The sequence below is a fragment of the Monodelphis domestica genome, chromosome 2 (genome assembly GCF_027887165.1).
Source record: "Monodelphis domestica isolate mMonDom1 chromosome 2, mMonDom1.pri, whole genome shotgun sequence".
Lineage (NCBI taxonomy): Eukaryota > Metazoa > Chordata > Mammalia > Didelphimorphia > Didelphidae > Monodelphis > Monodelphis domestica.
The window spans coordinates 327,676,521-327,703,362 of record NC_077228.1 but is presented as its reverse complement, the minus strand read 5'-3'; the positions used below and the strand labels follow the sequence as shown (position 1 = coordinate 327,703,362).

General features: G+C 32.0%; 1 protein-coding gene across 4 annotated transcripts in view; it reads right to left on the bottom strand.

Moving 5' to 3' along the window:
* MYO6 (myosin VI) overlaps positions 1 to 26,842 on the bottom strand; it is a 191,479-nt gene that overhangs the window by 96,352 nt on the left and 68,285 nt on the right. For 3 of the 4 annotated variants that reach the window (XM_007484224.3, XM_001365803.5, XM_007484226.3), the window contains exons 2-6: positions 23,620 to 23,762; positions 14,054 to 14,123; positions 9,423 to 9,496; positions 3,006 to 3,135; positions 629 to 734 (exon numbers count right to left, since the gene is read on the bottom strand). In XM_007484224.3, the coding sequence (XP_007484286.1) occupies positions 629 to 734; positions 3,006 to 3,135; positions 9,423 to 9,496; positions 14,054 to 14,123; positions 23,620 to 23,736 (497 nt within the window). In that variant the 5' untranslated portion in view covers positions 23,737 to 23,762. Of the gene's footprint in view, positions 1 to 628; positions 735 to 3,005; positions 3,136 to 9,422; positions 9,497 to 14,053; positions 14,124 to 14,270; positions 14,331 to 23,619; positions 23,763 to 26,842 lie in introns of those variants that run through there. The other variant, XM_016431160.2, reaches the window with a different exon arrangement.

Genomic DNA, 26,842 nt, shown 5'->3' with positions numbered 1-26,842 from the left:
GGTTTTATTTGTACAAAATCTTATTAGTTTTATGCAATCAAAATTTTCCATTTTATCTTCTGTGATTCTCTTTATTCTGTTTGTTTATTAACTGCTACACATAACTTGGACATAATTAGTATTAGTTATGATGACATCTATTAAAATATTTTGAGAGGGAAGGAAAGGGGGAAAGGGAAGAGAGACAGACAGACAGACAGAGACAGACAGAGACAGAGAGGCAAAGAGAGACAGAGACACAGAGACAGAGAGAGATGCAGGGGAACATGCAGTGGAGGGCAATGGGGAGAAGAGAGCTGAGATAAGGAGAGTACTGAGGAGAGGGAGGAGAAGAAGACACAGTGGAGGAGAGAGTTGGATGGGGACAGAGAAGAAAAGGAAGCCTTGAGAGAGAAGAGGAAGAAGGGAAAGGGGAGAAAGGGGGAAAAGAAAAGAGACAGAAAAAGACAAGGACAGACAAATAGAGACAGAGCATCAAAAATAAATAATCACAAGAATCAGTCTGGTAGCAAAGATGGGCTTTTTGGATCAAAAACTAATATAAGTACTTATAAATTCAAAGTATATTAAAAAAAAACACTTCAGTTCAACAACAGCTGTTCATTAAGGTTTCCAGCAAGATACTCACCTAAGAACAAATTTTGTATTTTCAGTTTTACCAGCACCTGATTCTCCAGACACAATAATTGACTGACTCATTTTGAGTACCTTCATGTCTCGAAAAGCTTTGTCAGCTAAGATCAAAATAACATGACAAATGAAGGACATAAAAAATTACATTCACCAAATTTATCTTTTATATGATCCTCTACTTAAAATAATAATATGTTTATTCTACCTAAGTTATATTTTGACAAAACAAGAAATGGCATATAAACAAGATAAAGATATAACAAAATTTATAAAAGCTGTTTAAAATGTCCTCATACTTTTCACAGCTTAGTAAACATGAAAAACAAACAACAATACTATTATTTATGTGCTACAATACTTCTATTGTGAGCTGTACAACACAATTCTAACACTAAAATAAATGAATCTCCACAGACAATGCAAATACACAGTAAAGAATGCTCAGTATACATAGCTAATGAAGCTACCAAATAAAGGGGGAGAAGGGAGTACAAACAAGTTTCTAATTTCTAAACTCCATAATGCAAAAAGGCATTTAGGAAATTATGATAAAATTGATATCAAACTGTGAAGTTTCTTTTTTAATTTTATTAGAAATTCAGTTTAAATATACATAAATATCTGGATTTTCTTCATTCTAGAAATTTAAAAAATTTACATCCCAGACAAATTGACTAAATGTATTGCTATTGTGCATTCTCCACATTGACCTTCTTAATCTAATATTTGTTGTATTTTTTCCATAATTTTTCAGTTGTGTCTGACTCTTCATGACTCTATTTGGTGTTTTCTTAGCAAAGATACTGAAGTGGTTTGTCATTTCTTTCTCCCTAATTTAACAGGAAAGCTTATAAATTACCAAATTTTAAGTCTATGTCAAAAGAAATAACTCTAGATTTACTTTTACATTTTGTTAAATAAATTCTAAATTACAATAATGTAGGCTCAAAGCAGATTGATATAAACCTTTTATAATTAAGAATATATTTGTCTTATATCAATCATATGCAAACAATAACTTGCCCAAAACAGGGAAGGTATTTCTGTATATGATTTGAACTCTAAAACATAAAGATGACTTGAAAAAGTATTTTCCCATTAAGAAGTGGGTACTAGCTAATCAATAATGCCTATATTCAAAAACTTCTTAGATAAGGATATTCCACATATATTTGTAAAAAAAACCTATACACAGGATAATTAGTGTCACAAAGAATTTTTTAAGAGTTTGGGGAAGATATAATATGGCCACCAAACTTTGCAGAGTCTCTGTATTATTCACTTCTCCATTTTTCCAGAAATTCTAATTCCTTACTCATAAGCAAACCAATAAATTAATATAGAGTAGCCCTCTTGCTATATAGTTCTAGATTCTGGTTGCCTGTTAACACAACTTTTTAATTAAATGTTCAATAAAATGCTACAACTATATTGTCCTGTCAAGCTCACAAAAGGAACAAAGGCAAAGATGAAAATTTGCTTAGCTGCTTGAAACACAAGTAACTGGTTAAAGCTCTGCTGATAATATCTAACAGCTCTCAAACTGGCTTATGTCTGAAACCATGAAAAGTAAAATTGCAGTCTTTCATATGCAGTAATTAGTTAAATCACAAGAGGTACATGGGAAGAAGTCACCCATCTGAGTATTTATTAACTAAAGTTTTAACAGCATTTGTACCTTAGTACTATTTAAAGGGGAGGAGGAAGAAATCTCAATTCTCTTTTACACACAGAATATATTACATATATGAAGTATATTGCATAGTGTATTTCAATCCTATGTCTGTACAAAGACCCTTCTGCAAAAAATAGTATACATTATGATCTCACATTTCAAAAACCCAGTAACATCATATTCAAAGGCTAAGAGGCAACCTAGCCAAGGAAAATATGTTCCTGGGGCTGGAACATTATGAAGAAGACACTTACCAACTATGCCTAATACATGTTCAGAACTCAAAAAGTTACTGGAGGTCAAGCTCTCATAATCATCTTTGAACTTACAAGAAAATACTTTAAAAACATGGGCAAGTTTCAAAATTTATACCAAGTGTAGAAGAAAAAAAAATTTATTTTGTATGTGTGTGTATATATATATATATGTATATACACACGAATATTTGCTAGAATTTCAAAGCAAAGATATTATGTGCCTATGCTACATGAGAAAATTTGTAAAACTTTTTAAAATTATACACATTTTTCTAGTAATAGCTTTTCTGAGTTACATATTGCCACACTAAATCTCTTCATTATCTAACAGGGTAAAAGACAATTTGAGTACGTTTCTACAATAATAAGAAAGTAAAAATTTCTAGTTCATAAAAAAAAGAAATTAGTGTATGATTCTTAAATATAATTCTATTACATACCAACTGCAAAGACATGAGGTGGCAATACTCCAAGTGATTTTCCTTGATACTGCTTAATTGTCTCTGAAGAATATATTTTAGGTATGTCAAAGTATGGGTTCACTGCAATCAGGATGTTGGCCACATATGTCTGAAAAATTTTAAACAACATATCTATTAATGAAGTATATTTTAGTCTAAATTAAAATGAAATTGGAGTTGCCTTTAAGGATTTGCTCATTTCCATTTTTAATGACATCAAAAAACTACAGAAAGAAATCTTAATTCCAAGAAAAAACATTAAATCGTGATTACATGAGGTTAAGAACATTTTAGATAAAATTATCTACTCTTTGCCGAAACACATTGTCCATATGTTAAACATTAAAAACCAATAGTTAGTTGGCAGCTAGGTTGTTCACTAGACTGAGACTCAGGCCTAGATATGGGAGATCCTGGGGTCAAATCTGGTCTCAGATACTTCCTAGCTGTGTGACCCTGGGCAAATCATTTAACTCCCATTGCCTAGCCCTTGCTGATTTTCTGCCTTGGAACCAATACACACATAGTATTGATTCTAAGACAAAAGGTAAGGGTTATTTTTTTAATCAACAGCTACCTCTAAGTGTACAAAAACACTAGCAGGTAATTACAAAAACCTAATAATATACTTTTTGTGCAAACTTTTGTTTTTGTTTTTGAAGATTTAGGTAATGTGCTTTTATCATTTTCGGTTGTATTCTGGAAGTATCATAATAAAAATGTATGTCTTGTAGATTCAACTTAAATCCTAACTAAAGATTATACTCTGAATATACAAGACAAAATGATCTATCAACTTCAGAATTCATCTTGAAGATGTATTTAATGGTTCTAGACATGAGTGGCATTTTTTTTTTGTCATTGTAGTTCAGTCAATTTCAGTTGTATCCAACTATTCATGACCCCATTTGGGGTTTCTTGGCAGAGATTCTAGAGCAGTTTGCCATTTGCTTCTCCAGATCTGATAAGAATTTGGGGCAAGCAGGGTTAAGTGATTTGCTCAGGGTCACACAGCTACTAAGTGTCTGAGGCCAGATGTGATCTCATGCCCTGCACTCTATCTGCTGTGCCACCCCGTTGCCCTTATAACTGGCATTACCCAACAGCATGACTGTGGAAGTCAGAAAAATCATAAGACTCTGAAAATATGTACTCACAGGAAATCCAAAAGTAGTCATTGTTTGGTATTATAATTGTTTTCTTACACAATTGCTCACCCAAAACTCCATAAACTAGAGCTATTGGTAGACCTAAATGCCACCTAGGTCCACAAAGGATAAAGGACAATTTACAGAGCTCTAAACTAGTGCTATGATATCATGTAATTCTTCAATTTGGGTCAGTTTGACAAAGATCAGATATTCTGTAGTTTGAAACAAATGTAAATGGTTCTAAAATTTTAAATGTTGATTTTAAATATTAATAATATACTTAATACAACTCTAATTCTTAACTCAAATTTATAATTACATGACAGATACAGTAATTAAAATGATAAACGAATCAATGCAAGATTGCCAAGCACCAAAATCCTCTAGAATACCAATTGCTCTAGAGATCCATGGAGCTCTACAGGAATTTGTTAGAATCTTAAGGTTTCTCCATAATTAAAGTCTGTTGTAAGGAAAGAGGTGACATTTGCAGAAAAGTGGCATAAGACCAGCAAGAAGATTCTGGATCTTTGGAGGGAGTTTAGGCTGAAACCAAGACAGTTAGTGGACTCTGGAGAATCTCTGGAGATGTCAGCTGCAGATTTCTTGGTGGATATCCTTTTCCTGATTCCTGTTTGCTGTTTCCCATTAAGGCAGTTCCTGGTGAACCTGATCCAGCTAGAGACTGTGAGATCAAGTCTGGATCCTTTTGGATTTAAGACCTTCCCTGGCTTTAGCAAAGCCATACAGACCCTTTCCTTGATTCTAACAAAGGGGAATATAGTTGAGGGTTTTAGTTAAGATTAGGGACTATAGATTTAGGTTAGGGAGAAGCAGAGTAGGAAGTTCTCCAAGAAGAAATTCCTATGAAGGGATCATTAGATCTACTGGGGATAGATAGATAAAAATTAATTTAGATAATCTCAAATTCCCTTTTCACCTTTCCCTTATTTATTAAAACCAAACTATCCTGTGATAATACATTGTCTGTGTTTTTAAGCTCAGGGTCTGGCTCTACCTACCCTGGGCTTGTCTACCCTTCCCAAACCAGATTACTGGCCCTAAAATATTATACCTGAACCTAAAAGTTAGCCCAGTTATCTCAGATAGTGTATATGAGTTAAAATAATTATATCAATTGTAAGACTTACTTTTGACTCTGCTGTAATCACATAGCCTTATGCTTCAACAATACTACTCCTAGTACCTACTACCAAGAATAAGTTAGTGTTTGATGAGCAACCTTAAGTACTGTTTTAATATTTAAAATTTATTGGTGACTTTAAGAAAATCAGGCAATTGAGGCCTTCTTGCTCCTATGATTGGAAGAAAGAATACCAAAGGCACTTTCTGTATATAGGAAGAAAAATGACACTGATAAGAGTGTTTTCCTACAGGAATAAAAGAAAAATCCCAAGGGTTTTTACATTTAATAAAGTTGCATAATGCCTCAGGGAGTGTCCAGTTCTAGGAAAAGTTTAGGATCTGTTAAAAGCTTTTGAAGAACTTAAAGCTGAAATAATACAAGTGATAGTTGCCCACCAAATGGATAATGGCTGGAAAATTATGGTTTACAGAAGTAATAAAATAGAACTGGACTACAAAAAGTTATAAAAGGGAGAGATTCAGAGAAACCTTGAAAATATTTTATGATATGTAATGAAATGAGCAGAACTAGGAATGCAAATTATACAGTAATTATAATTACATAAAGGAGAACAAGTCTGAAAGAACCCTGATTAATCCAATAATCAATTATGATGCCAAAAGACTGCTGGTAAAGTCCCACCTCTTGGAAGAGAGTAGATGAAAAACAGGTACATAATGGGAAATAAATAGACCCTGGAATTCACACGTCTTTAGTACCTTCTGCTTCTGGGGTCCATCCTTCCTTCCCTTTGATTCGAGAGGGTGGAGGATGGACATTGATAACAGCTTATTCAAGATCCTCCATTTAAAAGAAGGTCCCCAAGCCAATCATATATTAATTTTCCAACTAGCTGCACTTCTCTAGACTTCATCATGCCTGGTGCCAGGTACCCTCCCCTATCCTTTTTTCAGCTTCTTATTTACTGTCTTTCCCCATTAGATTGTGAGCTGCTTTAGAAAAGGAACTATTTTCTGCCTTTTTTAATATTCTCAGCACTTAACAAAAATATCAGGCACATTGTGGACATTTTGATTAACTAATTGACCATTCAGATATTCAAGTCATTGAGGGCACTATTATCCACAAATAATAATAAGAAAAAGGGGCTAAGAGGAAATAAGAGTTTCTGATTTGCAAAATCAAATACATAAAATGTCAGCTAGCATCATATTAGTGGAGCTAAAACTTGCACTACATACAACATGATAATTTTCATAAGCCACATTAGTCATCATTGAACCACTAATCAAGAACCAAAACTTATTTAGATTGGCCTAAAAATTGCCAAGCCATTTTAATTGAAATTATAACTAATATTATACTAATTCTGATACTAATTATCTGCATCATTAAATGCACTAATATTTCAGAAGCAAATCTAATGGAAAGCTAGTGAGAATTACAGACTCCCGGTTAATATGAAACTGTCTTAAAGTCATTAACAACTTAATAAAGCTATCCTTAGGAATGTTAAACATTTTATTTTTGTTTTATGGTCTTCCAATTTTTCTTATGTCCATCCTAAATGATTTTTGGTTCTTGATTAAAAGTTAATTTTACTATCACTTGTGTTTTTTTGGAGGGGAAGCATAGACAAAATGTTCTATTTCAGTAAAATTTCAAATTACCAAAGAAAACCTTTTCAATAACTAAAAAGTTGCTTCATACCAAATAGTTTAACAATACCAGGGCAGGCAATAACAATAAAAACAGTAAGAAAGCAAAGGGCAATACTGCTTTAACCATTTTCTCTTTATTAGTTTTCATCTTAAATAGCAATATTAGAATTACTTATGGTATAGTAGTAAATGAATATCTATCTAAGTCAAAAAGGTCTCATCAAAGAAAATAAGAAAACGGATAGAGGTAACTTTCAGAAAAACAGCTAGAAATAAAAATTTTAACCAAATAAAGTATAAAGCAGATCACAAAAGAAGAAAAAGAGTGCTTTCATTACGTAATATTGAAAAGTCTCCATGCAAAATCAATATAGCTGGGATAAGGGAAATTTTGACTGGGAAAAAATCTATATCTGAGGAAAAAATCTATATCTGATATTCACACATATAGATTAATATAAAAATATAGGACCAAGAAAAAATTTCTCCAAAAGAAAAATGGTCAAATGATATGAACAGTTCATAAAGAATTGTAAACTATAAACAACTGTAAGAGCTTATTCTATATCTTTAATAAGAGAAATCCAAATCAAAACGACTCTAAGATTTTATTTCACATCTACAGATTGTTAGAGATGAAAAAGATTAAATAGTCAATATACTAGAACACTGCTAGAGGAACTCTGAATTGATGCATCCTACCTGGAAAGAAATTAAGAATTGTGCTTTTAAAAAAATGAAAATGATGATGAAAACTAACCAAAAGATACCTAAGAGGTCAAAGAAAAGTGCCATATACATACCGAAATATAAATAGGAACCATTTCTATGGTACCTAATAATTGGAAAAAAGTATCCATCGATCAGGTAATGATTAAAAAATTGTGACATAAAAGAAAGAATATTGCTATGCTTTCAATAAGTGATAAAATGAATAATTCAGATAAATATGGGCTTATATGAACTGATGTAGCATCAAGTAAGCAGAATCAGAAAACAATATGTTCATTAAAACTATAGCAATGTAAATTAAGAAACAATGAAATGAAACTAAATTCTGTGTAGTTTTACTGACTGAGCTTTGACCTTGAAAGAAGCTGAGAAAATTTATTATGCTCCTTTTTATATATAAAATATAGTGAAAGACTATGAATGAGGAACAGTATATATACTTTAGAATGTGGTGGAAAAGTAGGTAAGATTATCAGCTGCTTTTTTCTCTCTCTCTCTTCATTAATCTCTGTTACAAGGGAGGAGCAACTAGATGTCTCAGTGGATAGAGAGGCAGACTTAGAGATGGGAAGTTCAGTTTTGGCCTCAGACACTTTCTACCTGTATGATCCTGGGCAAGTCACTTAACCCAAGTACCTAGTCTTTACCACTCTTCTATCTCAGAACCTACTTAGTATCAAGTCTAAGTCAGAAAGTTAGGGTTTTTTTTTTTTAATTTGTTACACAGGAAGGCTCACTGAAAAAGAAGGGAGATACATCGAGAAATGAATGTGATATGTTATGATGCAAAAATAAAAGATATCAATAATATGAAAATGTTTAAATATGTCTAAGGTATTTAAGTAAGTGAATGAAGAATATTTTAAAGTGCATATTAGAATCGTAATATTTGGTCTTATTAAATATACCTTTTATATTGTTTTATCAAGAATGAATACATTATGTAGTTTTGCAGCCTCATTTTTCTTTCTTAAATAAGATTTTCTTGGGTGAGAACTGAAAATCTTATTTAAGAAAGAAAAATGAGGTTGCAAAACTACATAATTGAAAACTAGAAGTGGCATGTCTTAGTAAAGGCTAGATTGGTTCTGTTTAACAGCTGTCACTGTTTGGGCAGATGGCAAAGACCAAGTGTAATTTAGTCATAATTAAGTAACTACAAATGGCAAATTGATAGCAATATAAAAGATTAAGATGGTCATTTGATCCAGGAGGTGTCAAAGAAGCCATGTGTTTTCTTCGTTCAAAAATAATGAAGTGAAAGAAGCTCATCTTTAGTAACAGCAGAACTTCTAGCAAAGTAATTTATCTACAGCCAGGATAGTAATTTACTTCTAACCTATATTCAGAAGTAAAACAAATAAGTTGCTTAATTCTGAATTATAAGTAGACAGATAATGGCACATCTAAGTGATTTGATACAAACCTGAAAGATATGCCTCAAAAAATCTAATATTTTTTCTTAATATTACAAATTTTCATAAGTAGCTATACAGTATCTTTTTAGTAATGTATTAGCATACTGAGTGATTTTCTAAAAAGTATTAAACATATAAAGCATTCCTACAGATTTACTATCTTCAACTGGAATTATTTCAAAAGGATTACAAATGTCAAAATTCTATAAGTAGATGTTCCATTCAAATTATTTTAATAAATAAAAACAGGATAAAAATATATAATGTGATGTAAAATAATTTATTTATAAATAAAAGTTTTATACAAATGTATCTGTAATACTTACATAAATTCTGTCTTTACTATACCGCACTTTGATATTATGGAGCAGCGTGGCTTCATTTAAGTACATCAGTGAGCCTAAAATAAAAATTTTTGAAAATTAACCTAATGTTCACTAAGGAAAAAAAATGAAAATTACAGTTAAATAGTTCTGACAAGTTCTAGAATTTATTAGGTAACTTTACAATCATTTTTAAAACTTGACCCAGTGTCACCTTTCACAAAAGTTGTTTTTCTTCAAAAAAATAGAAAAAAGTTCTCTATTAGTGATCATTTGCACCATTCAATTTAAAAACCAGGTCATATTTTTTTTCCAAACAAATAATTTCATCAGTATGAAAAATTCCTCCCACCAATGCAGAGGAGGAGATTTTTCCCTCTGTCAGTCAGTCAACAATCATTTATTAAGTGCTAGGAATTGTGCAGAGTGTTGTGCTAAGCCCTCTTAGATCATTTCAGTAGGTGAATACTTTTTTATTAAAAGGAAAGAACCAAATCACATAATTAATCAAATTAAAATAACACAATATTGTGTGTATTCATGTTCAAATTAGGTTGAGTATAGGGAAATAATGAAATTAAAAGTGTGGAAAGAGTGTGGCAGTTGGAATCAGGAGATATAATTCAAAGACCACCTCCATGCTTAATGGGCTTTCATAATATGGGTGAATTACGATTTCTCTGAGCTACAGCTTCATCATCTGTAAAATGCAAATAATATCCATTTGATCTATCTCACAGGTTTTTATGAGGTTTAAATGAGAAGTTAGGAATAGTGCCTTAAGATAACATATGAATGTCTGCCATTAACAATCAGCACTGGTATTTAAAATAAAAGGCAGAAAATTGAGATATGATCAATTCTTAAGCTATTAACTAGTCAACAAACATTTATTAAGGTCCTGCTATGTACCTGACACTATTCTAAGGCCTGGGGATGCAAAGAAAATTGAAAATAGTACCTGATTTTCAAAGAATAAGACAACATGTAAAAAACTATACACAAAGAAGATATGAAGGATAACTTGAAGGTAATTTCATAAGGAAGGCACTAGCATTCGGGAATTATGAAAATACTATCTTGAAAAGTTTAGAGATTTGTCAAAGGTCATCCAATTATCCAATAGCAGATCTAAGTTCTGACCTAAAAAGTCTCCTTACTCTAGTTTAAACATTTCTATTACCCCATGCAGACAACTCCTAGCTATATATCTCCAGCTTCTCTTGCATTCTTGTGCTCTCACTCTCTCTCTCTCTCTCTCTCTCTCTCTCTCTCTCTCTCTCTCTCTCTCTCTCTCTCTCTCTCTCTCTCTCTCTCTCTCTCTCTCCTTTCTCATTTTTGATCTCCTACAAAGCTGAACTCATTATCATTTCCATTCCAAATGCAAGCCCACAAACCAACCACTGCTCCAAGCTTTCTTATGTTTAATAACACAATCATTTTGCCAGTCCCATGAATAAAAAGCCCATATTTTTCTGATTTTTCCTTCCATTTCCTTGCCCTCCCACATCCAAAACAGCTGCTAAGTCCTATCAATTATACCTCTCAATATGTTTTGCATTTGTCTCTTTCTACCCATTCCTACTATCTGTATTACCTCTCATCTGAACTTATCTTCCTTCCCCAGTTATTTTCCCAGTCTAACACATCCTGCCACCAGATTGATTTCCCTAAAATAGTTATCCAAACATGTTGAGACACTATTCAAAAATCTTCAGTGGTTCCCAACTACATATAAATATAGTCAAAATGTCTTAGCCTTAGGTCCAAGCCCTCCACAATCTGGCTGATTACATTTCTAACATAATCTCCCACTAACTTTGTGCTCCAAAAGGTTAAGCATTCCCTGAGAAAACTCTGAATTTTCCCATTTTTGTATCTATACTTAAGCCATTTATTCCAACTCAATTGCTTTCCCAATTCAGACCACTGAAATTCTATAAACACTTTATCTTCCATGAAGCATTCCCTAATCTTCCTCTCTAGCTTAAAGAGATCTTTTCCTCCTTTTTATATGTTTTTGCTACTTACTATAATATGCATAGCCTTCTAATATACTAATATACAAGTGTTATCTCCCCTACTCGATTATAAAGTCCTTGAGGACAAGAATTGTATACACCTTGCAAACAGTAGGCAAATATTTGCTGAATTGAAAGGAAATGCAGAATGAAGTCTTTAAAAAAAAAAGGAAGTTGGACTAGATAGATTACCTATCAGCTTCAAACTCTAACAAGCAGAAATTTATTTATAAGATTAATGACTTCATATAAACATATAAACATTTATACACTGACATATTAGACAGATTAGGGGGTGGGGAGAGAAGGGACGGGTGAGAGAATCTGTGACTACACTGATGAGGAAATTTCCACATCAATAAAGATCAGACATTGCCAGTTGCCTGTAGCACCAAGAGATTAAGTGATTTGCCTAGATTCATATAGACAGTATGAGTAAGAAGTGAGAGTTGAACCCAAATGTTCCTGACTCCAAGGTAAACTCTCTATCATTTTGTACTATACTACACACATTTATGTGTTCATCTGAGTCTTACAATCAGTACCTAAAAATATCATTAGTTTATCTGAAGGAATTATACATATCTTTATTTATTATAAAATTACTTTATTTTTAGTATTCCTTCATTACTGTCTAACAATCAACCAGAAAAAAATAGAACCATTTAACTAATCTCTAACAGGTAAAATACTAGAGAAAGCCAAAAATCTTCATTCTTCAAAGGACAGAACTGAAAGAACTCAAAGAATCTGCCACCTTAGTAGCAGAGTTCCAAATGGCAATAAAAGTACTTCTATTTCAAAAGAGGCTTTCTTTTTTAGACTTTGAAGTGCTTTACAGACATCATATACTTATTCATTACAGTATCACATTGATGCAGATAAGAGGAATTCATTCTAGTATTCACTTCATGAGGAAACAGAAAACAAAGCAAATGTATCTCTTGGCAGACAACCAGACAGTCTGGCATCAAACATGAGACAAAAGATCTAATGAAGTAATACAGTCATCTCGTCAGCTGTGAAACCTGGGTCTATCCAATGAATGCATGTTCATCTTCCTGAAAAGTTTAGGGTGAATCATTTACATAGCCTATGATAGAATTTCCAAATAGGAATTACAATTGCATATATATACCACACAGCAGAAATTGGTTAGGATGAAAACAGCTAACAGATTAATATCTGTCATTTGCTATATCCATAGCATCATAAAAGACAACATTAATACATATGGAGTATATAGCATAAAGCTGTAAAACATTAGTGTCATGGGATCATAGATTTAGGACTGTAAGGAAACTCCTTAATATTTTAGATATAAAATAATGTGGACACAGAAAGGCTAAGTTATTTTCTTAAGGTCACACAGAAAGCAGAGCTGTGATTTGAATCTGTATTCTCTGATTTTATAATAAACATTTGTTATACTAGAAAATTAAAGAAATAAAATAATTATTTACAAAGACAGGATGAAATAATTGAAGATAAAAAGTGTGATTCAAGCCAAAGAAAAATATCTTAAGTTTATGCAAATAGTTTGCAATTTACCAGGTGCATGAAGATTTAGAAAATCATATCAAAGCAATTCATTTCCTATTAAAAACCAAAATGAATACCTTCTCATGAGGTTTTTTTTGTTTTGTTTCATTACTAGTACTGACCTATGATTCACAGCTGTTGAAAACTACCCCTATGAAAAGTCTCTCAACTGGGACAGATGCAGCTTATAACCAGCTACCTGTGGTACTGAAAAGTCAACTGATGTGCCCACAGTCACAATGCTTAATGTATGTCTATTTCCTAATGATTTCCAGACAAGATCTACATTCATGAAGAGATAGTCCCTGTCACTCCTGAGTATTCTAAAGAATTTTAAGGGAAAAAGAAGATTTCATTTATTCTTTTTCTCTTGGGGGAAGCTCTGGCTTCTTCATTCTCCTTTCTTTTTATTTTGAATGCTTTGCACAAAAAAAAATCCTCTAATTAGAACAGAACCACCCCTCCTTTCCTAAATTTGTTTAGCTCCATATTTTCTCTTATTTCTTGGAATCTGAGTTATTTCCCTCAGACTTAAGCTTTCCATGCTTATTTAAATCTGATTTTTAAAAGCCTTTAGTGAAACAAATATATTCTAAGATTTTTTAAAGCATGAACGTTACTAATACTAAAAAAAAGATACAAGTGTTATGATAATTAAATAACAGAACTCTTAATTTCTTACATAATTTAAAACACAATTATCATCTGATCTTGAGAGAGGATAATAACCAGTTGATTAAACAACAAACCATCTTTCCATGAAAATCAAACCATATGTAATTAATATTTATTTTGCATTTCATATATACAAAATGCTGATGTTAATTACTAGTTACTAAAGAACATAAACTAGATTTATGAGCTAATGTCTATGAAACTGAACTTTTCTACCTAATTGGGCACTCAAAATTATTGAACTATGATCAGCTAAAGATTCAACTCTAAAAATATTTACTTTGTTCAAGAGAAAATTTCAAAATGAAACAAAAAAGCTTCAGTTCAAACATTACTTTCTTTTTCAACATCTACTGCCTTAATTTATTTTGTTGTATTTTTTTTCTTTTTACTTACAGTTATCTTCCACATCCTTTTTACTATCCTCTTCCGCAGGAAAAACTTGGTTTATAAGAGCCAAAAATGTCTGCCAAAAGAAATTAAATTTTGAACTACATGAGTAAAAGATACTGCCGTTATCTTTCATTAACATATTGTTTTGCCTGACACAAATTTTTTGCTGAACAAACTGACCAAAGAAATTAAAATATTCAAATATATCATTATTAAATACCATCACTATAATGGAAGAGAAGTAACCAAATATCCAGTGTAACATGCAAAGGGAAAATAAAGATGTGCTTTATTAAGGAAAAAGTTACGTCAGCAATTTATTTAATAATTCATCACACAATATAACAAAATGCAGAAAATATAAATGTTTCATTATACATTCAGAAACTATCTTATTTTGAAAATAAAGTGGGGAGTAGAGCAAAAAGGGACTAAATAGGTATATTAATATCAAACTTTAAAATGTTATTCTGTAGTTTAAAAACACAAACACTCTTGTTCAAACATTTATGAGTGTAGATAAATTTTGTTCCAAAGTATTTGTACCACAAAGTATTACATAGTTCATGGTCAGAATGAATTGCTATAACACTTAAATGTTACACTTACCATTTTGAAATAAAGCTATCATATGATGAAGAACATTTGGTTTCAAATGACAGATCCTGAAAAAGTTACATTTTATCTAGGATAATCTTAAATGCTACATTCAAATTTTTGCTTTTCAAAAAACACTACCACTTTTGTTTTCAAGTATTCCGGGGTCAAGGAAAATCCAGTGAACTCAGTTAACCATTTTATGTTACGTGAATAATGTGTAAGGGTCTATATACATTTGTATGACACCATCAAAGGGTTTTATCTTTTCTAAGAGTTTATACTGTGAAATTCCATGTTCTTAGATTTATTTTTATGCAGATAGTCCCCAACACAAAAATTCTCCCAAACCCCAATATTCTAATAGAAACAATATTATAAATGGTATTTAAGTTTTCATGTCATCCTTCAAATGCCTTTTTAGCTCATAATTTGGCTAAAGGTTAGTACTGAGTGTGCTGATAAAATAAATATTTATTGTTTTTCTGAATTCCCAATACTAATCTAAACAAAATCTAGATAAAACATTCCATTATGCTATGTAAATATTCATTATAACAAAGTTATAATCTTACAAGTGTTCGTATTAACTGTTTCTGTCTACTTAATATTCATCCTCCACCTATCACTATGTTTTCAGCTTATCTTAACTACCTAGTCTACATCTACCAAGCCCAATTCAGATATACCATGTCTAAACATAAATTCTTTCCTGCAGCCACCTCTCCATTTTCATACTCTGAGTCTTATTCACCTCAGCATGCCCTCACCATGGGTTCTATCTTCTACTCAACCTTTTGTCCTCCAGGTTCCTTCACCTTTTCCATTTTCCCTCTACCTTCCTCCAATTCACAATTCCTCTTAATACCAGCACCTTTCTCTGCTAATTATTTCCTACTTATTCTTATAGAATTTGTGTCTATATATTTGTTTCCCCCATTAGATCATGAGCACTTTGTGGGCAGGGACTGTGTATACTGCCTCTATCTCCAGGATTTAGCATAATGTCATGTTGCATAACAGGCACTTGATAATTTTTTAAATTTATTTTCTGAGTTGCTTTTTTTGTAGTAATAATGATTTTTCACAAGCACTCGATATTTTTCTCTTTTAAATATCTTGAAAATGAATTCCTTTGCCCTAAAAACCAGCATGGGTCTCTGAACATGACTTTCACTGTAATAGCTCCTTTACAACTCTGCTCTCTTTAGTATGATTTCTTAGTTATTTGTGCAGAATATTAGAAACTATGATATTAATAGTCCAAATATGATAGTTCTATTATTATTCTGAATAAAGAGAATTTGTAACATATATATACATACATACATATGTATGTATCTCCTTTCCCTTTTTTGTGTGTTATTGTCCATTCAGTTTCACCCTTAAATGCCCTCAGGATAATTTTATTTAGTTGTCTCTCTTGTCAAGCTTTCCATAAGTTTGTCTTTACTTCAACTGCATCTTGCCATCTTATGAGGTGATATTTCTCATATTTTTTCATCATTATCCTCTCTTAAGATCTTAAAAATGTCTTTCTGTTTTAAACCAGTACTGCCCTTGGCTACCATCCCTCTGGATTTGACAGAGATCAAATATTTATTGATATCCATTATCCAATAAAGTGGTCAAAGGATATGAACAAATAGTTCTTGGAAGAATTCCAAAATATTCATAAACATAGGAACAAATGCACACATCATTACTAACAAAGGAAATAAAAACAAAATAATCCCAAAGTTTCCCCTTCAAATTGGCAAAAATGGCAATACTCAATGTTGAAGAGGGTATGGAATGACAGGCATACTAATTAATTGTTATTGTAGCTGTGATATGGTAAATTTTGAAAAGAAATTTGGTAGTATGCAAACAAAGTGATTACATTGTCCATGCCCTTTGAACCATAGACTACCTTACTGGGCTCATCCCCTTGAGGAAGCCATAGACAAGAAGTCACCATAAATACCAAAATAATTATAGCAGCACTTTTTTGTGATAGCTAAGAATTAGAAACAAAGTAGATGCCAATCAATTGGGGAATTGTGGTACATGAATGTACAGTATCACCATACTATAAGAAATAATGTGTGTGATCAATACTAAGAAGTATGGAAAAAATCTATAAACTGGTGCAAAGTAAAGTAGCAGAGCCAAGAAAACATACAGTAACTAAAACAATGTAAATGGAAAGAACTCCTTACCAAAAAAATTCAAAATAAATTTAGCAAAACTATTAAGATCAAAGAGGACTTAAATGAAAAAATATCTGAGGATAACATATCCCCAACATTCATGGAAGTAGGAAGTCAATGTTATATATTGCACATATGTTCAAGCTTTTTCAATGTAGTTGTAATGTTTTGTAAAGCTGTCAAAATAGGTAATGACTTTTTCCTATCTCAAAAAAAAAAACTTGTATATGGGATAACTTTCTAGGAAAGGGAAGAAGAGAAATATTAATACTTAGATAACTATTATGGTATAAGAAACAAAAGATAGTAATAAAAAAATTTAAATGCTTACTGGCTGAAGTATTTCCTAGGTTTTTAAAAGTCATCTCATCATAGCAAATGATTTATATTAGTCATATTTACTTAAGAAAAGATGATAGTCTGTGTTAATATCTGTTGTTTTAACCCATTGTTTAACATCAACAGCTTCTTTTTTTAACAGCTTCTTTTCATAGGTAATATTGGGAAGAGTTTCAATTCTATTCTGTAATTCTTATTTTATTATTTTTTCTATCATAGTATGACAGGATCATAGTTAAATCACTAGAAGGACCTAAAGAGGATAAGTGCAACCCAGTCATTTAACTAATGATAAAAATGAGACCTAGAGAAGCTATATGACTTGCCCAAGATGATATAAGTAGTATCTGAGAAAGCTAGAATTTTAACAACAGTCCTCTGACTCCAGAACCAGCAATAATTATACTATACTACTTCTCATTTGACTGTAACAATTCAAAAGTCTGAATGATATGGAAATGATTCCCACGATATTTCCTTTCAAAACAAAATAAATTTTCTTTTTTTTTTTTTACATTATTTAGTGTGTGCCTCATCCAGGATATCCTCACTTTTTTCTCAAAGAAAATACTCAAGAATGATGGATAGGAATAAGGCTACTCTGTGCAATCAACAAACATTACCATTAGGCTTCTTTCAATTCTTGCTTTTGAACATTAGTTCTCAATATATTTTTCATACTTATCTTCTCATGAAGATATGAAGTCACTGCTGATTATTACATGTTAATTACATTTTGATAGCCTCTTCAAATTATTTGTAAAGTTCCTCTTTATTTACCTACCTATTTATCCTCATATTCTTCAACAAATATTGGCACATAAACTGCCATAGCAATCTTTTGGAAAATGCTCATCATAAGTACTGCAATTGGAGATGAGCAACTATCTCATGAAATCATGTTTTTTATGCCCTAAATAACTAAAGCCAACTCAATTAAATTTTTTATTTGCTTCTCCTAGAAGAAACTGAAAGTCATTCCCCATTCTGTAGTTGAAGCTTTCTTTTGTCTTCCAGTCTGATTAAGAATATTAAAATTCATATAATTCAGTTCCTCCAATATGATCATTGGCTGATCATTGCCCAATAATCTCACCTTTAGAGTACCAATAGTTAAATTAATCTTTATTGATGTTCTGTGCAGACTAAAAATCCAGATCCTTTTCTTCACAGGCCAAATTTTATGCCAATTCCTCTATAAAGTTTTCCCAAATTCCCACCAGAGAGAAATCTGGTATTTAATTCTCTCCTTTGTTTTACCTTATATTTTAGGGATTTGGCCATGTCGATCTTATTTCCCTGGTAAACTATGGTTTCCTTGACAGTATTTGTATAGTATTTCACCTTCGTTTTTTCACTAACACAGTACTTCACAGATCATAAGCATTTTTAAAGGTATACTGAAGGGATGTTGAAAAATTGGGACACTAATACACTGCTGGTGGAGTTGTGAATTAATCCAACCATTCTGGAGGGCAATTTGGAATTGTGTGCAAAGAATGCCTGCCCATTGATACAGTCATAGCACTGCTGGGTTTGTACCCCCAAGAGATAATAAGAAAAAACACTGGTACAAGAATATTCATAGCTGTGCTATTTGTGGTGGAAAAAATTGGAAAATGAGGGGATGCCCTTCAATTAGGGAATGGCTGAACAAATTGTGGTATATGTTGGTGATGGAATACTATTGTGCTCAAAGGAATAATTAAGTGGAGGAATTCCATGGAGACTGGAACAACCTCTAGGAAGTGATGCAGAGTGAGAGGAGCAAAACCAGGAGAACATTATACACAAGACTGTGGCACAATCGAATGTAATAGACTTCTCTACTAGCAGCAATGGAATGACTCAGGACAATCCAGAGGAACTTATGAGAAAGAACACTATCCACATCAAGAGAAAGAACAGTGGGAACAGAACTACAGAAGAAAAACATATGATTGTTCATGAGGGTCAGTGGAGATATGATTAAGGTTTTAATATTAAAAGTTCACTCTATTGCACATATGAATAATATAGAAATAGGTTTTGAACAATGATACATGTATAACCCAGTGGAATTGCCTGTTAACTCCAGGAGAAGAAAGGGAAGAGGGAGGAAATCTGAATCATATAACCATGGAAAAATATTCTAAATTTTTTTAAAAGTATACTAAGTGAGTATAGTTAAGGGTATACTGGGTGGCTCAGTGGATAGAGAGCCAGGCCTAAACACATAAAAAGTCCTAGTTTCAAATCTGACTTCAGAAACTTCCTAGCTGTGTGACCTTAAACAAGACACTTAACCTCCTTACCATTCTTTTTCCCTGGAACTGATGAAAGGTAAGGGTTTTTTTATATATATTGAATTGAACAGAAATAGAGAAACCATTTACAATAATTCTTCTCCAGTACGATCAGAGTTGCTGCCTCTATTGGCAAATATTGCCCCAACAATAATAAGAATGGGCTCTTGCACATAATAGGCACTTAATAAATATTTGGTGAGTTTAGCTTAAGTTTTACATAACTTTGCAATTTTATAAAGAATATCAATGATTCATATATATTTATAGTTGTGGCTCTTTATACAAAAATATTGACATAAAGACGAAATCTGAAGTCTTAATAACTTACAGCATAACATGAATTTTAGTAAAAGATCATTTTTCTGGTTTGCTTGCATTACAATTGAACTAAGGCAAGAAATTAAGTAATTCACTGTGATTGGTTTTGATGTTATTTTTTTTAATGGCAGGTAAATTTTATATCCTATCAAGTTCGGCTGAAAAAAAATTAAGATAACTTACACTAAGCCCAATATTATATTTGTTTGAAAAAAATGTGGAGTAACAATCTTGGTTCCACAATTTTTCACCTGAGTGACTATGGGCAATTCACTTAAACTATATTATTCTGGCTATATTGAGAGGTTAATCAGATGAGATTATCATACTCTTCCTAAATCTATGATTACTATGAAACAAATCTATGATTCTACAAAATGAAGACACTAAGAACCAAAATGGGCTTACTCAAGGTCACACAGCAAGGCAGTGGTAAAAAGAAGTTCCAGAACCCATGTTAGTGGTTTTTTTTTTCCCACAATACTACACTATATTAGCAGCAAGGCTCTGATAGTAGGAGATTTTTGTAGCACTAGGACAAGATTTTTCCATTTTCTCTCCTAAAAAAATCAACAATTACCTAAGCACTAGCACAAAGTAAATATTGCAGTTCATAAAGAAAATGAATGGAGTAGAAAGGCAGGGTACTGATTAGGTCCCCAGGACCTAGAAGAGAGTAAAAACTAAAGAAATGAAAGAAAACACGCAGTAGTAGAAAGAAAGAGGTGAATCTTGAACAGTCCTTTTATACAGAGAGCGATCTCTCAAATCAGATGTCATATACTCACTAAGGACTGAATTAAGTATATAATAGCATTTTTTAAAAAATTAACCCTTGTCTTCTATCTTTGAATCAATACTAAATATTGGTTCCAAGGCAGAAGAACAGCAAGGGCTAGGTAATGGAGGTTAAGTAACTTGCCAAGGGTCACACAGCTAGGAAGTGTCTGAAGTCACATATGAACTCAGGCTCTCCCATTTCTAGGGCTGGTTCTCTATCCACTTAACCATCTAGCTGCCCCAAAATATTATTTTAACAACTGTCCAGTGAGGAGCATATTGGTAGAAATCATGAAGATATAACACAGAGGCTGGAAGGCTCAGAAAGCAGTTCTCTTTTCCATAGCCAGAAGGGTATAATTCTACCTAATGCAAATAAAGAACAAAATCATGCTATAACCATATTTTCCAGTAATTGAAAAACCTCCTATCTAGTCTATAAATGATTAAATTAAGTCTTTTGCATATCTCATTTATTTTTCTGCCCATCTATATGTAGAGAATTAGGACTTTAATTAGAAAAATAGATAGGAATGGAGAGTAAACCTGAATTTCACTGATACCAGGAGCTCCAAGTAAGGAAATTCTTTCCATTAATGCAAACTATCACTTTCTTTGCCACTTCTGGTTTCAATGAGTTGCCTGAAGCAAGGAAGTAACTTGCCCAGGTTAACACAGCTGATATTGTCAGGCATGGGATTTAAACCCAGGTCTTCCAGGCTCTAAGGCCAACTTTTTATCCATAATAGCATTCTGTCTCATAAACATATAAAAGGTAAATTAAAAGTAGAGTCAATCAATTTTGTCACTTGTTAGAGTACAAATAAAAGGCTTGTACTTAAAAGATAAACTGCTTGAAGTCTCAGAATTATTGGTGGATTTCAATTATTCATATTAGTTTTCCATTTCAGTACAATGAATAATTTAAACACAGACACACATATATTTGTCTAAACATATGTGAGGAAACTGTAGGCCTAGGGAGTAAGGTTTCTCTATGTTTAATAGGGAATTTTTGTATTTATGGTCATAGTTACAAATTTAGAGATGTAATAATTTGACTTATGGAACAAATGTTTTTGAGAAACAATGTCCATTTGTTTTTTTTAAAGCTTTAATTAAACTTTTGATTTAATGCTCTAATTTTAATATAATAAGAAAATATAAATTTAGTTTTGTTTTCTTTTATAAATGTCAACTTATAAAGAAAAGTAGCATGTTATAGTGAAAAGAATGTGAGACCTGAAAGTGTAAAAATAAAGATTATGTTCCAGTTCCACCACTTACTCTATATGTCACTTAATCTTTCTAAAATTTGGTTTTCTTTTTTATGGGATATAGTTTTCTTTTCTAAAATGAGATATCTACCTTTACTTCATACAGAAAAGAAATGTGAGATATAATGTATATCAAATAGAATATAAACTGTTGGAGTCAAAAACTATTTTATTTTTCACATTGTATCTCCAATGTCTGTCTCACACTGAGTAGGTGTTTAGTAAATGCTGATTGACTGATGGAGGAATCAAGGGAATTTCCACACACACACACAAAAAAAAATCTCTTATATTCATTAAGTTGCAAATGTGAACCAAAAATAAAGTAAAATCCAGGAGCAAGAAGCATTGTCTTTTACACAAACATCAATGCTATGAGAAGATTTTCTACATCTTCATGTAGAAAAAAATTGAAAACTGCATGCATGAACTTAATTTTCTCCTTTAATTTAAATTTTTTAAAGACCTCCTTCTCTCTGTGGATAGTTCCCTCATGGTACAGTATAAAGAATACTAAACCTGGAGTTAAGGAAAGTAGATGTGAATCTTTCTCTGCTACCTGTGGAACATTATATGCAAGTTTTCTGGGCCTCAATTTCTTCATCAGTAAAATAAAAGGTTGAACAGGAAAACATATAAAGTTCTTTCCAGACTCTTAGAGGAAAAACTATGTTTTTAAAACTTCTACCCTTTCTTGATTCTGATTTCATAAAATTGGCATCTTTTAACTTGGGGCATCTGAAGAAGGTGCATTGAATTTTCTAGGTTGTTTACAGTTACAGAGTATTTTTCTCCATGGGAATATGCCCTCGTGAGACATACATCTTGTTTTTCTTAGGTTCCCAAAAGGAAGGCAATCATATGACACTGTATTAATTATGTGTTAGTAAGCTATAAATAATTCAACATACAATTACAAATTCTAAACTAAGTAGAACTAAGGAAACAAAGACTTTATTCCCAAACAACTATTTTTGACTATTTTTTATTTATTTTTCAATAAGCTAAAAATTTAGAAGTTCTATCACAAAGAAAATAACCAAAGATATCTATTTATAATAAAACCTTATCTGTAATTTTCAACTCCCAGTCTCTCCCTTTTTCTAACTCTTTATTTATAATACTGTCTAAAGCCAAAATGTCCTCTAAAGATTAAATGAACAGATATGCTATAGACATAAAACTATTGGTATTTTATTCTTTAATTAAAAGTAAATTTTAAATTATATCAAAAAGTAGAGTTAAATAATAGTATCCTCAATTAATAAAAAATTACCATTAAAAGAAAATGGATAACAAAATCATAAATTCATTCCAAGTAAAAGCAATTTTAAAACTTGAGGAATCTAGAAGAATTACATGTCATTAAGTTCAAGTAATAATAAAACACAAAGGGAAAAGAATATTCTGGTATAAAATTATAATGATACTGAACAGTATTTTCACAGAATGTCTTGGGTATATTTTAATAAATTGATATTCTCAAAGCTCATATTAATCATCGCAGCATCTTAAAATTACTGTTTTCCTTAAGAATATGTTTTTAAAGTTTTCTATACCTATTAATGTGGTTCAGGAAGCTCTAATTATTCTCAGAAAATACATCTCTTATTTCCTAATAGAAAATGGAAAAATAAATTCACTTAACTAAAATTTACTTCCCAAGACACTTTTCTGAAATGCATCTATTTCAGTTAAAGGAAAGCTTTGCAGAAATCAAAAACTCTTAGCTATCTAAGGAAAGCCCATCATCCTCTGGTCAACTTTTAGATGCTTACCTTTCCTTTCTGGTTTAAAGGTTCAATTGTTAAGCTGTCTGGACCAATATCCACAATATTGCCCATCTGAAATCCTTCCGTAGGATGTGGAGCCCAAACGGGCTTTCCATCTTCCATTTTTTACAAGATATATCCGTAATTTCCTGTAGCAAAAAAAAAGTACATTACAAATAAGGCAAAATACATTGCTTAGAGAAATTTTTTTCCTTTAAAAATTAATATAATTTATTCCCAGGTATCTGGGACCCTCCCTACCCTCTCCACAGCACAGAAAGTATCACCCAACAGAAAGATATTTATATATAGATTGTGTTGTTCATGTTTCTATTTTTCAGTTCATTCTCTGAAAGTGGACATTCACAGGTTATTCTTCAGATATTTATTTTATAGATGTATATACCTTGGTTCTACTCATTTCACTCTTTATTACTTCATATAGGTCTTTCCAACTTGTTGGGGTTTTTAAAAAATTAATCTGCTCATCATTTCTTATGGTGAAGTAGTCTTCTATTACAATCATATACCACAATTTGTTCAGCCATTCCCCAGTTGATGAGCATTCCCTCAATTTCTAGCTCTTTGTCACCACAAAGAAAGCTGCTATAAATATCTTGGAATATGTAGGTTTTTCCCCTTTCCCCTGATCTCACTGGGAAACAGACCCAGCAATAGGTTATACACAGTTTTATAACTCTCTTGGCATAATTCCAAATTGCTCTCCAAAATGGTTGGGTCAATTCAAAGTTTCACTAACAGTGTATTAGTGTTTACATTTTTCCACATCCCTTCCAACATTTATCATTTTGCTCTTTTATAATTTTAGTCAATCTAATAGGTGTGAGATGAGATCTCAGAATTGTTTTAGTTTGCATTTTTCTAATCAGTAGTGATTTAAAACATTTTTTAAATACTATATTGATTCCTTTGTCCAAAAACTGTCTGTTGGCATCTTTTGCCCATTTATCAATTGAGGGATGGCTCTTATTCTTATAAATTTAACAAAGTCCTCTATATATTTTAGATATGAGATCTCTATCTGAAAAACTGTCTATAAATTTTTTCTCTCATTTTCTGCTTTCCTTCTAATCTCAGTTATATTAGTTTTACTTGTATAGAAACTTTTTAATTTAATGTAATCAAAATTATCCATTTTATATCTCAAACTGCTCTCCATCTCTTATTTACTTACAAATTCTCCTCTCATCCATAAATCTGATAGGTAATAGTTCCCTATTCTTCCAATTTGCTTATGATATCTTTGTGAATAGTGTAAGATATTGTTCTACACCCAGTTTCTGTTAAACTACTTTTCAACTACCTCGGGAATTTTTGCCAAAAAGTGGATACTTATCCCAAAAACTTGGATCTATTCTTTTGTCAAATGTGAGGTTATTATAATCTTTTATTACAATTTTTTTGTTTTTTCTGTTCTGCTGATCTAATTTGAATCCTTCAGAAGTGTCTACAGGTTACTTCCCAAAAACATAATATGGCATATTTGGAAATGTTTCAATTACAACTCTAGTTCTAGTTCTGTTACCTTGATAAGTTATTTAATGTAATGAAAACCTCAGTTTCCTCATTTGTAAAGTAGAGATAATAACTACAGCATCTATTTCCCAAAACTGTTTTAAGCCAACTCTGTAAATTCTAAAATGCTATATCAGTGTTATTATTAGACCCCTGACATTAACAAAGGCCCTCAGAGTTACCATCACCCCTTGTTACTGTGGCATTCTCTGCCTATCTTTGCCTTTATCCCTCCATCTACAAGAAGAGAAAGACTTCACAGAGTGGTAACAAGGTTCCTCTCCTAAATCAAAGATACATCTCAACCTTAAACTTCCAAGAGAGGATAAAACCAAAGGAAAGACTGCTGGTTAGAGTAGATAATGCCAATTTCTGCCCATTTCCAAAACATGCTACCTATACCCTGGCCAGCTTTCTCATCCTATTCCCATATAGATTGTGCCTCTGAGACCCTGGGCTCTGATATGTGACCATTCTCCTTATCTTAATCAAAACAAGGTCACTACATCACTTCCCAGACATTTCCAAACTATGCTACCTTGTTTCTTCTAGCTGCCTTTATATATCATCTTCATTTAATGGAATGTGAAGTCTTAGAACAGAAAGGTTGTTTTGCTTTATTATATTTATATAGGTGGTGCTTAGAGCAGTGCCCATCATAAAATAAATGCTTAAAAATTTTTTCCACTCATTTCTTTGGTCAAACTAGAGCAACTAATGAAGTAAAACTGATAAAGGTAAAATAATATTCCAAGAAGAAAAAACAACCACATAAGGTCAAAAACTTGCATAGAAAAATATTTTATTTCAATAAAATAGTTGCTATGTAAAGCTATCCATATCAATATGTGTAGTCTTCAACTTACTAATGGATATCACAAATTGAGAGCTGTTAGGGACCTCAGAGATCATCAATCAATCAATCAACTAGTAAGTACAGGAGAAAAGTACACTGGCTCTGAAGTCAGAAAACCTGGGTTCAAATTCCAGCTGTGATACTTATAACCTATCAGACTTCAGAAAGTCACTTCAGCTCCCTACGTTTCCGTTTTCTCCTCTGTAAAATGAAGGAGCTAGAAGTAACAGCCTCTGTGGTTCCCTTCAGCTCTAAAGAGTTAAGCATCCCAATATTTATGAAGCAACCATGTGCTGAGCATTGGAGACAAAAATTTAAGCCCCACCTGCCAGAAGCTTACATTCTACTAGGAAAGAAAAAATATGTGTGTATGTATGTAGGTGTGTACATGCACATATGCAAATTCATGCATATAAGCATAGACACATATGAAATACAAAACACAGTGATAGGCATGTGCATACCTCTGTAATACATATATACATGCATGCATATAGGTGCATGTGCATGTAAAACACACACAAACATAGAAAAAAGATATGCATTGGTCTTGTGATTTTCATGATACAAAGAACTCCCAGATGAGGAAATTCCCTTTACCAATGCAGATCAACACCTTTTCTGAAACTATCAGTCTGTCAGGTATATATTGTATAGAATAACTACAAAAAGAATAAATAAAAAATAGGTAATTAAAAGGTAATACATGAGGAAGAACACTAATGAGAAGGGTAGAGTTTAAGAAAGATTTTATATAGAAGATACTTTTTGAGCTCTTTCTCAAAAACAGGGATGAGAAAGAAATACTTTCCAGGAATGGGGGTTGTCCAGTGCAAA